General features: G+C 35.4%; 1 protein-coding gene across 1 annotated transcript in view; it reads right to left on the bottom strand.

Annotated features, from left to right (window-relative positions):
- Nucleotides 1–410: 410 nt before the first annotated feature.
- Nucleotides 411–13572, bottom strand: part of LOC149203084 (protein TIFY 9-like) — a 50209-nt gene continuing 37047 nt past the window's right edge. The window contains exon 6 of the mRNA XM_089400103.1: nucleotides 411–672. Coding sequence (XP_089256229.1) covers nucleotides 567–672 — 106 coding nt within the window. The 3' untranslated portion in view covers nucleotides 411–566. The remainder of the gene's footprint in view (nucleotides 673–13572) is intronic.

Here is a 13572-nt window from a genome sequence, read left to right as displayed (position 1 = left end):
TAACATCAATGTGTGCACCCCATCATTCCAAGAACATGTGAGTTTAACATATTTTTTTTTAAATCAACAAAATTGTGAAATAATATATTTTATTTTGGTGATGTAGCGTGAAGTGGATCCTGATGATAAAAGTAGTCGCTGAATCCATTGTCGACCGACTTGAAATAACTTTGATAAATATTTTAACTTTAGAAAGATTTAAACATATTACAATATAAAATATAATACATCTCTAGTGGCGGTGCAGGGTAGGATTTGAATTAATATTCGCTGCATGCCTGCTGTGGTGCAATCAAGAAATTGCTTTGCAATTTCATGCCACTTGCAACGAAGCTACCTTGACGTTGCACTTGCGCTTTCCTCTATCGCCCATGCCCGGTGAGCTTCACCTGTCACACTCTACTCACGGTCCACAATACGGAAAACGCGTTGTCGTTGTCGGCCGTACAAAAGCGCGTTCCTTCCCTCCATTAGAAGGGCGAAAATAACAGATCATTTAAGGGAAAATAGTTCCTGCTCGATGCCATTAAAGGTCAATAGCATCCACCCACATTTTTAATTTGCTGTCACCGACAACCCAACGACAGTATGATCTTGTCATTGGAATCCTTCGGTGCTTTCGAAGGCAATGTCGTCGTCTCCACCATGCTGTAAGGAGCCGCGCTGTTCAATCTGAGCTCACAAAAAAAAACCACTGCTTCAATACAAATTTGCTTATTTAATCATCTCAATTTAAACTAAAAATAATCGATAAACGATCTATTCGATTCATTTCCTATTGAATCATCTAAATACACAGAGGGGAAATTGTAGATTAGCTAGTGTTTGATTACCTCTCCTTGCGCTTTTGGAGGAAGCGTTGCAGAGATAATTTCTTCACTATTACTACTTCCATGCCTACACGCGGAACAAGAAACCATGTTAAAACAATTTATACCAAAAAAAACCTTCATTTACCCTTTCACATTTTATCCAACCCTTATTAAAAATAACATATGTGCGATATGCGCCTTACCTACTGCCACTTTTTGAGGGTGATTTTCATTGACAGCGTTCAATGCAGATTTGGAAGGCTGCTGTCCCGATATCTCTTCAATTTTGCCGCTGGTAATCTTAGAGATTCTTTTGTTGCTCGAGCTATTGGAGCTGACAAGCTTCATAATGTCTTCAATCTGTTAAGCTCCATTAAGTTCTTTACCAACTGCTGCCTACAATTTTGAAGTCAACTGCAATCTTTCTTTAATTTCTGGAAACCAACTACAGTAATTTCCTTAAATTAAGGAAATCAACTGCAGTTAATTAATTTTCTTGTTGGGAGCCTCTGAAGTGGTCCATTACTCCATCTGGAGTTCTCTACCTTGATCTGTGGAACACCTGACACATAGCCATAAGAAGCTTGATGGAAGCTTGGCTATAAATTTATCTGTTTGGTCCCCAAGTTTGCATCTCAATCTCCTTCAGTTTTACACCATCAAGTTGAAAGAGCAGAGCTTGGAAGTGCCTTCAGATTTTCTGTATTCTTTTCTTTCTGCTTGTGTGAAGATTGTGTTACGTTATTTTTACCACTGCTGCTTTCAGCTGTCTTGATCAGTCGCTTGGTTTTAAGAGCGAAGAGTGAAGCCCTCAGTTTGTTTCTTTGCCGCGATGGAAGAAACTTATTAGACGCATCACTAATCTTCAGTGTTTGGTTATATGCGTGAAGTGTAAGAATTTTAAATTGTTGACGAGGAGCTCATAGCAGGAGTTTAAATCACAGAGGTGCAAAATCCGGTGAATAAATCATTACTTTTGGTGCTACGCAAGTGAATACCATGCCTTTAAAGCAATTGGAACAGTTGCTTTGACAACATATTTTGTATACGTTTTGAAAGAGAGAAACTTTGCGCAAGGGTTAATTGAACCGCTGAAGGCATTTCGTTCTTGCAAAAGCTCTTGGCTCCAGCGTTTTGAGATTTCTTAGATCTTCTTCAAATTGCTTGTTTGATTGAGAATGAACAACAGTGCAAATTCATCTCGCTGGTGGAGGTTCACATAATCCAGAATTATTATCATCAATCGCTGGAGGTAATTCTTTTTTACCGGACATAAAAGTTCATTCCAGTTTTTATAATTAATAAGTTTTTATGTTTTGAGATTTCTTAGATCTTCTTCAAATTGCTGGTTTGATTGAGAACGAACAACAGTGCAAATTCATCTGGCTGGTGGAGGTTCACAAAATCCAGAATTATTATCATCAATAGCTGGAGGTAATTCGTTTTTACTGGACATAAAAGTTCATTCCAGTTTTTATAATTAATAAGTTTTTATGATTTCCTTAAGTTCTGTTTCCGCATATAGAATCGCTGTTGAAATTTTAATTTATCATTTGGTATCGGAGCGGCTATTTATCTCTGCCTTGGTGCGTAGCCCTCGATAATAAGTTTGGGATAGGTTATGGTTATAACCATATACTTATATATATCCATCACGTAATTTGAACCTTTACCACATATGTTGCCATGGGATAAGGTTTATGGGCCCCTTTCTTTTTGGTTTATGTGCGGTGTGGGTTGGCACCATATATGGTGTATACATATATATACCCTTTAACCATATTCGTTGAACCAATTTTTAGGTTTATATATATACCCTTTAACCATATTCGTTGAACCAATTTTTAGGTTTATGGGCCCCTTTCTTTTTGGTTTATGTGCGGTGTGGGTTGGCACCTTATAGGGTGTATACATATATATACCCTTCAACCATATTCGTTGAACCAATTTTTATGGGATATATATATATATAATAACTTTTTTAATTAGTGCATATTTTAATTATATGGTTTTCATTAAAAAGGAATTTAAGGTTTATTTATTTTAGAAAGAAATTCCTGTTGTCATTTGAAGTAATACTAATATTTATCGCAGTTTTTACTCATATAGTTTTCTTGTATGAAGTTTATTTAAAATGTCATTTTGACATATTCATTTTACTGAACATTTTTTACTCTGGTTAAAGAAATGTTTATAATTTTGTAAGATTTTTTTTTTTTTTAAGAGTTTGATTAGTGCGGTAATTGTTTCCGCCTTCCATATATATATATTTTTGTTTATGCAATTTATAATGGATAATGTCTAGTGATCCATATAATTTTAATTAATTAAAGAATAGCCACAACATCTTTAATTAAATAAAATTATATATTATGATTGGTTAGATCACATAAAGATTATTTAGACATTAAATTGTAATTAATTAGACTAAATATAATAAATTTTATCCCACAGAAATTTTTATTATATTTATGTAATTAATTAGGATAAAATTTCATAATTGAATCTGTTTGAATTGAAAATTTAGCCCACAGGCAATTTTTATGTCATTAGATTCAATTTTGAGCATGATTTACATTGGTAAAACATGAAATTTTATCTAAGCCTCAATTTTAACATAAGCATGTAATTTTTAATTTTGATGCAGTTGTACAACCTGCAAATTTCTCTAAAATTCGTTGTGACATTCCTGAACTTAAGGGAGATAACTATAAGATTTGGAAGGAGAGGATTCTCCTTCATTTGGGGTGGATGGACATAGATTATGCTATTAGGAAAGATGAACCACCGGCACTCACTAATACCAGCACTACAACGGACATCACGCTTTATGAACGATGGGAGCGATCCAATCGTCTAAGCATGATGTTCATTAAGACTAAAATTTCAGCTGGTATTCGTGGTTCCGTTGATCAGCATGAAAAGGTCCGAGACTTGTTGAAGGCCATTGATGATCAATTCGTCACTTCAGACAAGGCACTAGCAAGCACCATAATCATGAAGTTCTCATCCCTAAGGCTCACCAGTGTGAAAGGTGTGCGCGAGCACATCATGCAGATGAGGGACATTGTGGCTTAATTGAAGAAACTCGAGGTTGATATATCGGAGTCCTTCCAAGTGCACTACATCCTGAACACACTTCCGCACCAATATGGACCTTTCAAAATCTCATATAACACACATAAGGATAAATTGTCAATTAATGAACTCATGACCATGTGTGTTCAAAAGGAAGAAAGACTGGTGATGGAACTGGGAGAGAGTGCAATGCTGGCAACGCGTGGAAAGGGAAAATTCCAAGCCAATTGGAAAGGGAAAGGTAAAATACCTCCCCAAGCCGATATCAAAAAGGATTCCAAGTGTTTCTTCTGTAAAAAGAAGGGACACATGAAGAATGAATGCGCCAAATTTAAAAAATGGCTTGCAGACAAAGGTAATTTAATCTCGTTTGTTTGTTATGAATCTAATATGGTTAACGTTAATATTAACACATGGTGGATTGATTCTGGATCAACAATTCACATTTCGAATTCCTTGCAGGGTTTGCAAAACCTAAGGAAGCCAGTGGGAAGTGAGCAAAGTATCTTATCGGGAAACAAGATGGACTCGCATGTGGAAGCTATAGGAACATTATTTAACTTTAAGTAGTGGCTTTGTTTTAGAATTAGAAAAGACCTTCTATGTTCCAAGTTTTTCTAGAAACTTGATTTCAGTTTCAAGGCTTGTACCTTTTGGATATTCCTTAAACTTTTCATAAAAATCTTTCAGTCTATTCTTAAATCTGATTATGTTGGGAATAGTATTTTGTCTAATGGTCTTTACTGCATTAATTTACAAAACAATGTCACTTATGATTCAATGCATGTTTACACTGGCACTAAAAGATGTGTTATTAATGAAGATTCCTCTAAATTATGGCACCGGAGACTAGGTCATATCTCCATAGAAAGAATTAAAAGATTGGTAAATGAAGGGGTACTTAATACTCTAGATTTTACTGATTTTGAGACTTGTGTGGACTGCATAAAGGGAAAGCAGACCAACAAGTCAAAGAAAGGTGCCAATAGGAGTTCGAACATATTAGAGATCATACATACTGATATATGTAGTCCAGACATGGACTCACATGGTCAGAGATACTTCATCTCCTCTATAGATGATTACTCACGATATATGTATCTCTACATGCTTCATACAAAGAGCGAAGCATTAAATGCCTTTAAGATCTTTAAGGCTGAAGTAGAGAAACAATGCGGCAAGCAAATTAAGATCGTGAGATCAGATAGAGATGGAGAATATTATGGTAGATACATAGAAGATGGACAAGCACCTGGGCCATTTGCTAAATTTCTTCAAGAGCATGGGATTGTTGCCCAATACACCATGCCTGGTTCACCCGACCAGAATGGTGTAGCAGAAAGAAGAAATCGAACATTATTGGACATGGTGCGGAGTATGCTTAGCAGCTCCAATCTTCCTAAATCCTTGTGAACTGAAGCTCTTAAGACGACAGTGTATATATTAAACCGAGTTCCAACCAAGGCGGTTCCTAAAACGCCATTTGAATTATGGAAATGTTGGAAACCGAGTTTGCGACATATGCGCGTTTGGGGATGCCCGTCTGAAGTGAGAATTTATAATCCACAAGAGAAGAAGCTGGACCCAAGGACCATTAGTGGGTATTTCATTGGATATGCTGAAAGGTCTAAAGGTTGCAGATTTTATTATCCATCTCACAGCACTAGGATTGTGGAATGAAGAAATGCAAAGTTTCTTGAAAATGACTTGATTAGTGGGAGCGATCAAACCAGAAACATAGTTTCTGAGAAGGATCATTCAGAATCTCAACCTTCCACTTCAAGTGATAGATTGGTTATTGTTCATAGCACCCCTCAAGTACAAACTGGTGTTGAACAACTAATTGTTGAAGTTCCACAAGCCGCTGACGACATTCCAGTAGATCAAGGAGTTCAAGAGTTGCCAAGAACTTTTGAACAACAAGTTGAACCACATACTTCTTAGGAAGATGATGGTACAACATTAAGAAGATCTACTAGACCAAAGAGATCAGCAATTCCTAATGATTATGTTGTGTATCTACAAGAATCTGACTACAACATTGGAGCCGAAAATGATCCCGAGTCATTTTCACAAGCCATGAGTTGCAAAGAATCAGAACTATGGTACAATGCCATGAAGGAAGAGATGAATTCCATAAAGAGTAACGAAGTCTGGGATCTTGTTGAGTTGCGTAATGGTGCAAAAGCCATTGGATGTAAATGGGTCTTTAAGACAAAGAAAGACTCATTGGGCAACATTGAGAGATACAAGGCAAGACTTGTTGCTAAGGGATTCACTCAGAAAGAAGGAATCGACTACACGGAGACTTTTTCTCCTGTATCTAAGAAAGATTCCTTGCACGTTATTATGGCATTAATAGCCCATTTTTACTTGGAGTTGCAACAAATTGATGTGAAAACGGCTTTTCTTAATGGAGATCTAGAGGAGGAGGTTTACATGAAACAACCTGAAGGATTCCCCTCTAGTGATGGTGAGCAATTGGTTTGCAAGGCTCTCAAGAAGTCATTATATGGTTTAAAACAAGCATCCCGCCAATGGTATGTGAAATTCCATAATGTAATTTCTTCTTTTGGTTTTGTAGAAAACATTATGGATCAATGTATATACCTGAAAGTTAGTGGGAGTAAAATTTGTTTTCTTGTTTTATGTGTGGATGACATTTTGCTAGCAACCAATGATAAGGGTTTGCTACATGAGGTGAAACAATTCCTCTCTAAAAATTTTGATATGAAGGATATAGGTGAGGCATCTTATGTCATTGGCATTAAGATCCATAGAGAGATTTCGAGGCATCTTGGGTCTGTCACAGAAAACCTATATTAATAAAATTTTAGAGAGATTTCGGATGAAGGCTTGTTCACCAAGTGTAGCTCCCATTGTGAAGGGTGATAGGTTCAATTTTAACCAATGCCCGAAGAACGACTATGAAAGGGAACAAATGAAGAACATTCCATATGCTTCCGCTGTTGGAAGCCTAATGTATGCTCAAGTCTGCACAAGACCTGACATTGCATTTGTTGTGGGAATGTTGGGACGATATGAGAGTGATCCAGGTTTAGACCACTGGAGAGCTACAAAGAAAGTAATGAGGTACCTTCAAGGAACCAAAGACTGCATGCTTATGTATAGACGGACGGACAACTTGGAAGTAATTGGCTACTCAGATTCTGACTTTGTTGGATGTGTTGATTCACGTAAATCAACATTAGGTTACATTTTTATGATGGCCGGTGGAGCTGTATCATGGAGGAGTGCCAAACAGACCTTGATTGCCACTTCCACTATGGAAGCCGAGTTCGTCTCCTGTTTTGAGGCTACTTTACATGGTGTATGGCTTAAGAGTTTCATTTCTAGGCTTAGAATTATGGATTCTATATCTAAGCCATTGAGAATATATTGTGATAATTCAGCTGCTGTTTTTATGGCTAAAAACAACAAAAGTGGGAGTCAAAAATAAACACATCGACATTAAGTATTTAGCTATAAGGGAACGTGTTAAAGAAAAGAAAGTGGTCATTGAGCACGTCAGCACTGAGTTAATGATCGTTGATCTTTTGACTAAGGGCATGCCACCATTTAAATTCAAGGATCATGTAATGAATATGGGACTTGGTTCCATTATGTAGTTTCTCATTGTATGGACAATGTTATTTTAATGAAATTCTTAATTATTGTGATGTTTTTTCTCATATTTATGTGCACCTTAAGTTGATTTGAGAAAATTCATTTAATAAGCACCAAGAATAAACATAAGGTTTATTCATTAAGAAATTGTTGCCACATAAATTATAATAAGAATAAATACATAGTAATACATGGAAGACAATACTCGTCTTTAGAGGACTTATCGCCATGATTCATGTATCTATTACTTAATACAGATTATCAATGGGTTTTAAGTTGAGCCATTAAATTTGGAAGTATGGACCAAGTGGGAGAATGTTAAGCTCCGTTAAGTTCTTTACCAACTGCTGCCTACAATTGTGGAAGCCAACTGCAGTCTTTCCTTAATTTCTGGAAACCAACTGCAGTAATTTCCTTAAATTAAGGAAATCAACTGCAGTTAATTAATTTTCTTGTTGGGAGCTTCTGAAGTGGTCCATTACTCCATCTGGAGTTCTCTACCTTGATCTGTGGAACACCTGACACATAGCCATCAGAAGCTTGATGGAAGCTTGGCTATAAATTTATCTGTTTGGTCCCCAAGCTTGCATCTCAATCTCCTTCAGTTTTACACCATCAAGTTGAGAGAGCAGAGCTTGGAAGTGCCTTCAGATTTTCTGTATTCTTTTCTTTCTGCTTGTGTGAAGATTGTGTTACGTTATTTTTACCGTTGCTGCTTTCAGCTGTCTTGATCAGTCGCTTGGTTTTAAGAGCGAAGAGTGAAGCCCTCAGTTTGTTTCTTTGCCACGATGGAAGAAACTTATTAGACGCGTCACTAATCTTTGGTGTTTGGTTATATGCATGAAGTGCAAGAATTTTAAATTGTTGACGAGGAGCTCGTAGCAGGAGTTTAAATCACAGAGGTGCAAAATCCGGTGAATAAATCATTACTTTTGGTGCTACGCAAGTGAATACCATGCCTTTAAAGCAATTGGAACAGTTGCTTTGACAACATATTTTGTATACGTTTTGAAAGAGAGAAACTCTGCGCAAGGGTTAATTGAACCGCTGAAGGCATTTCGTTCTTGCAAAAGCTCTTGGCTCCAGCGTTCTGAGATTTCTTAGATCTTCTTCAAATTGCTGGTTTGATTGAGAACGAACAACGGTGCAAATTCATCTGGCTGGTGGAGGTTCACATAATCCAGAATTATTATCATCAATGGCTGGAGGTAATTCGTTTTTACTGGACATAAAAGTTCATTCCAGTTTTTATAATTAATAAGTTTTTATGTTTTGAGATTTCTTAGATCTTCTTCAAATTGCTGGTTTGATTGAGAACGAACAACAGTGCAAATTCATCTGGCTGGTGGAGGTTCACATAATCCAGAATTATTATCATCAATGGCTGGAGGTAATTCGTTTTTACTGGGCATAAAAGTTCATTCCAGTTTTTATAATTAATAAGTTTTTATGATTTCCTTAAGTTCTGTTTCCACATATAGAATCGCTGTTGAAATTTTAATTTATCACAACCTGCCAAGAAAATGGCAAAGTACTCAGTCGGAAATAAAGTAAAAGGCAGAAAGATGACAGAATCATGTCGTTTTATTAAAATTTACACAAATTTTCTTGATGTATTATATGAGTTGCTGGGATCAAAATAAGACCTTGTCAAACATTCACCACTCCGTTATAAAAAATAGTGAATTGAGATGTGGATAGTTTCTCTGGCACTTCTGCTACAACACAGTTCAGATTAGTGAAGCCGATTTCCGAAGGCAAGCTTATATTTGATTCTGTAACTCTTGGGTTTGAACCGAAACCGGTGCTTAATGGAAACAATTCCATAATTTCAACCTTCTTGCCCTCTGACTGTTCGTTGGATGAAAGCAACTTTAGCATCATCTGCGGTTTTATCCGCGACAGATGTTGCATGACTGTTTCATTCCATGAAAAATAGATACAATATATCAGCAAAAACATTCCTTCAAAATACAAATGGAAGATAAATTTATTGAGAGAAGGCATATTGCACTGATCAATCCGAAAACATAGCAGCAAGAAAGATTGAGGGTGTTTGCAAAAGAAAGCATACATCTCGTCCTGGCTTGGTGTTTTCCAGGACCGAATTCCATACTATATTTACCGTCCTTCATTACTCTTCCGTTTGCTTCAGGGGCGTTCTGAACGTGTAGATCCTCGAAAGCCACAGATGCACCTGGCGACATAGCTTGCTAACTCAAATATTGTTCCGATAAATCACCAAAGTTCCACTGCAATCTACCCTTTTCCTGAAACTATACTCCTTCAGGAGATCTATCAAAGTGCCGAATAAATATAGACAATAAGAATTCAGCGGCACGATAAAGCTGATAAACAGCATGTGGAAGTATTATTGCTTTAATGAATGGAAATGGATCGCAACTTCAGCCCGGTGTCCCTTTAGCCTAACCACGTGAATCACGTGCTCTGTTTTCCGTCAGACCAAAAGAGAGAGACTTTGTAACGTGTCATTATCGCGTTATGCATATTCCCCAAAGTTTCCACGGGTTTGATGTCATGAATCCTTTTGGCTCATTTCCAGCACGGGGAAAACATGGAATGAATTGTGGGTTGCTTATTGGTACGTTAGATCTGATTTGATATCTCTTAGAGCGTTAGAAGTTGGAGTCCGAAGGAAGGATTTTACTAAATTGCAATTTGAAATCCAAAATGTTTAATTAAAAAAAAAGATGATATTTAAATATTATGAAAAATGGTCTGAAAATATTTTTTAAATGTGACGTGTCGTAAATAATATGCATTTTATAATAATGTTTTAAATGTTGTATGGCATATATTTTTGGATTCATAGGTAGATTTTTATTGTATTTAATGTACTATTAAGAAGTTTATATTGTTTATGTATATTCAATTTAGATGAAGTTGAGTTATTTTATATTTTTAATTTTTTTTATAAATCAAAATTTTGGTTAGATTATAATTTATTATTACTATTTAAAAGTTATAATTTTTTTTATTATTTAAATTATATTTCTAATTATATAAATAAATTTAATATTTTACCAAATATTTTAAACACTTGAATTACAAAATATATATATATATATATATATTTATTGTAACGCCAAATTTAACCAATTTCAACACATCTAAAAAACAACCAACCTTAACACATAACTTTAAACTTTGACATTAGAATCATTATCATCGGACACTACATACATGTCACCATGTGGATTAAAAAAAACAAGGGCTTGAGTGTCTAATCACTAGGTCTTGCTCTCATAAGAAGTGTGGGAAGAAACGCAAACAAAAACTGGTCTTCTGCCTCCCGTCACTTCATTTTCTCTCCATGTATGTTGGTTTTAATATCCATATCACACTTATATATATATATAATATGGATTATTAGATTGATAAATTGAAATATAAATGAAGAGAAAGAATGAATTTTATTTTATTAAAATATATAATATTAAATTTAAGTTAAAACTAAATATATATATATATATATATATATATATAATATTTTCAATAAAACAATTTTCACTCAAAGTGCAAAAAAAAATTATAATAAACTCGAAGCAACTTAAACATAATGTAAACAAAATCACATCTTTTTCTATTTTTATGATACAAATCCTAAATCTATTTTAAATGAATAAAACAAAAATATTATGTTCTACTTAATAGATTTAATGAAAGAAAAGAAAGGCACTGATATACTAATACTAATTCAATATTGTTTTGAATAAGTTACAAATTAAACAATTCTTGGAATGATAAGAAGAGTGATGGCATCCTAAATCACTTTTTCATAAGTTTCATATCCACATGAATGCAAGTTATAACCCTTAATCACTTGTGATGGAGACTTTCTTGTGTTCTTAAGGCTTCTTGCAAGGTTTTCCATGAATAACATGTCTGAATTTTACCATTTTTCTCGAATAAGTTAGTTTGAGCTAGAATAATAGTAGTTCAATAGTAAATTTAGACAAATTTGTTCCGCAGATGCCTACAATGATATATGAAATTCACCATTTGTTTTCAAGGTGGAGTAGCTCCAAAAATAAAAAGGCTATTTTTTATTAAGATAGAGCAACTTGATCGAATAACCTATCTCTTTAACTTGAAACTTATATTTTTTTTTAAGTTTTTTAATAACAATTAATGTTAAATAAAAAAATTATTCAGATTTCAACATCATATTAAATTTTTAAATAAATACTTAAAAAATAAAAATAAATTATATTTATTTTTTAGAATAGCTATAAACTCCTAATATATTTAAACAAATCATCATATCCATCTACAAACTATAAGAACTATATATTATTTAAAGTATTCAAAGCCATATTGAATATTTGAATAAATGTTTAAATGAGTGAAGAAAGAAATGTGGTGTCTTTTTTGAGTTTTTTTTCCTGCTTCTTTTCTTTAAATACATCCTTTTATTTATTTATTTATTTTTCCCATGGAAAAAAGTCGTAATTTCTATTGATATAAAGAAATTACATTTTGTAGATGCAAGTGCATATGCATATGGAGGCAGAGATGCCTGGCAAGTTCATAAACTTTTGACCAAAAAAGAGAAAATAAGTTGTTATGTCTCCACGCAGGGAGTCTGCTGTCTACTGTACTGTGTCTATGCTTGCTTGCTAACATAGAGTGAGCAAGATCAAAATTATATCCGTCTCTTCGCAGAGAGAGAAAAACTTTAAGTATCAAAATCTAGTTTGAACCCAAAGTCCTATTTGTGTACCAAGTAAGTAAATATGTACATTATATACAAGAATATTCAGAATAGATATAGGGCTTATCGCCCATTGACTCTGGGATCCACAAAAGGTCTGTGGTAATACTGGTAGTAGGTCCCATCATTCTCTTCCTGTATCAACCAGTCGTTTCCTTGTCTAAGCGCTGCCTCTTTGGATAGGTGATCTGCCCCTGTATTTTTCTCCCTGTAAATGTGTCGACAGACAAAGGAGTCAAAAGATGTTATCAATATTTTTGCTTCTTCTAAAATATGCCTCAATGAAAATGCATTGCAGTGTGATGCATCATTCAACCAATTGCAAACGATTTTAGAATCACCAAACAACTGTAGATGTCTGCAATGTTTTTCCAATGCAAAATGTATAATATGTTTAGCTGTGCATAGTTCAGCAAAATTATTAGTTCCCCTGCCTAAATTAATTTGGATCTTGTAGCAATGTTTTTCATTAAGGTGTAGAATGGCTCCGCCCCCACACCCTGCCTCCTGCGCAGAGCCGTCAAAGTATGCCCAAGGCTTAGACTTGTCAATGATTTCAGGTATGATGGTGCGGGGAGGGGAAGTGGAATCCTCCTCAGGAAGAAGATCGAAATCAGCAATGGTATGGAGCAAGATGGCAAGCCAATGGGGGGATTTGTGATTGAAAATAGACTGGTTTCTGGCAATCCATATTGACCAACAAACAAGAAGAGGCATGTTCCAGGATTTTCCATTTTGATTTTAACTCCATGTACTCCAAGCATCCATAATACTATGCCCTTGCCAGTTATTTAAGGTAGGATAATGAGAAATGATGGATTTCCAATATTCCTTAGCAGTAGGACAATTTAGAAAAAGATGTTCAGTACTTTCTTCATCATTGTGGCACAGGTGACACCAGAAGGGGCCATGAAAAGATCTTTTCATCAGATTTGTCCCTGTAGGGATCTTGTCAAAAAGGATGTTCCACATCAGTAAGCGGGTGCGGGGGGCCGCCTTAAGCTTCCAGAGCAATTTCCAAGTCGGAAGTATGTTCTGAGGCTTGTGAGGTTCCATTAGTCTAATATATCCCTGTTTCGGAGAGTATACACCATGTCTGGCAAAAGCCCAAATGATCTCGTCCGGTCCTTCAGTGAGACGGATGTGTGCCTAAGTAAGAGCATCCGTGAATTCCTGCCAATCCTGCTGCCACTGTACAGGGATGTCCAATTCTCGAGCCGATTTCCATGCCTGCTGAAGAAAGGAGGAGTTGTTATTGTCACCTATGTGATTGATGTGGGTGATACCCCTGCTGTGTAAATGCCTTATTAAGTCTGCTGG

The sequence above is a fragment of the Pinus tabuliformis genome, chromosome 2_1 (genome assembly GCF_031772625.1).
Source record: "Pinus tabuliformis cultivar Carrire ecotype Pingquan chromosome 2_1, CPIR1, whole genome shotgun sequence".
Lineage (NCBI taxonomy): Eukaryota > Viridiplantae > Streptophyta > Pinopsida > Pinales > Pinaceae > Pinus > Pinus tabuliformis.
Note: the sequence above shows the minus strand (reverse complement) of the source record. Positions and strands in the feature narration are given on the sequence as shown.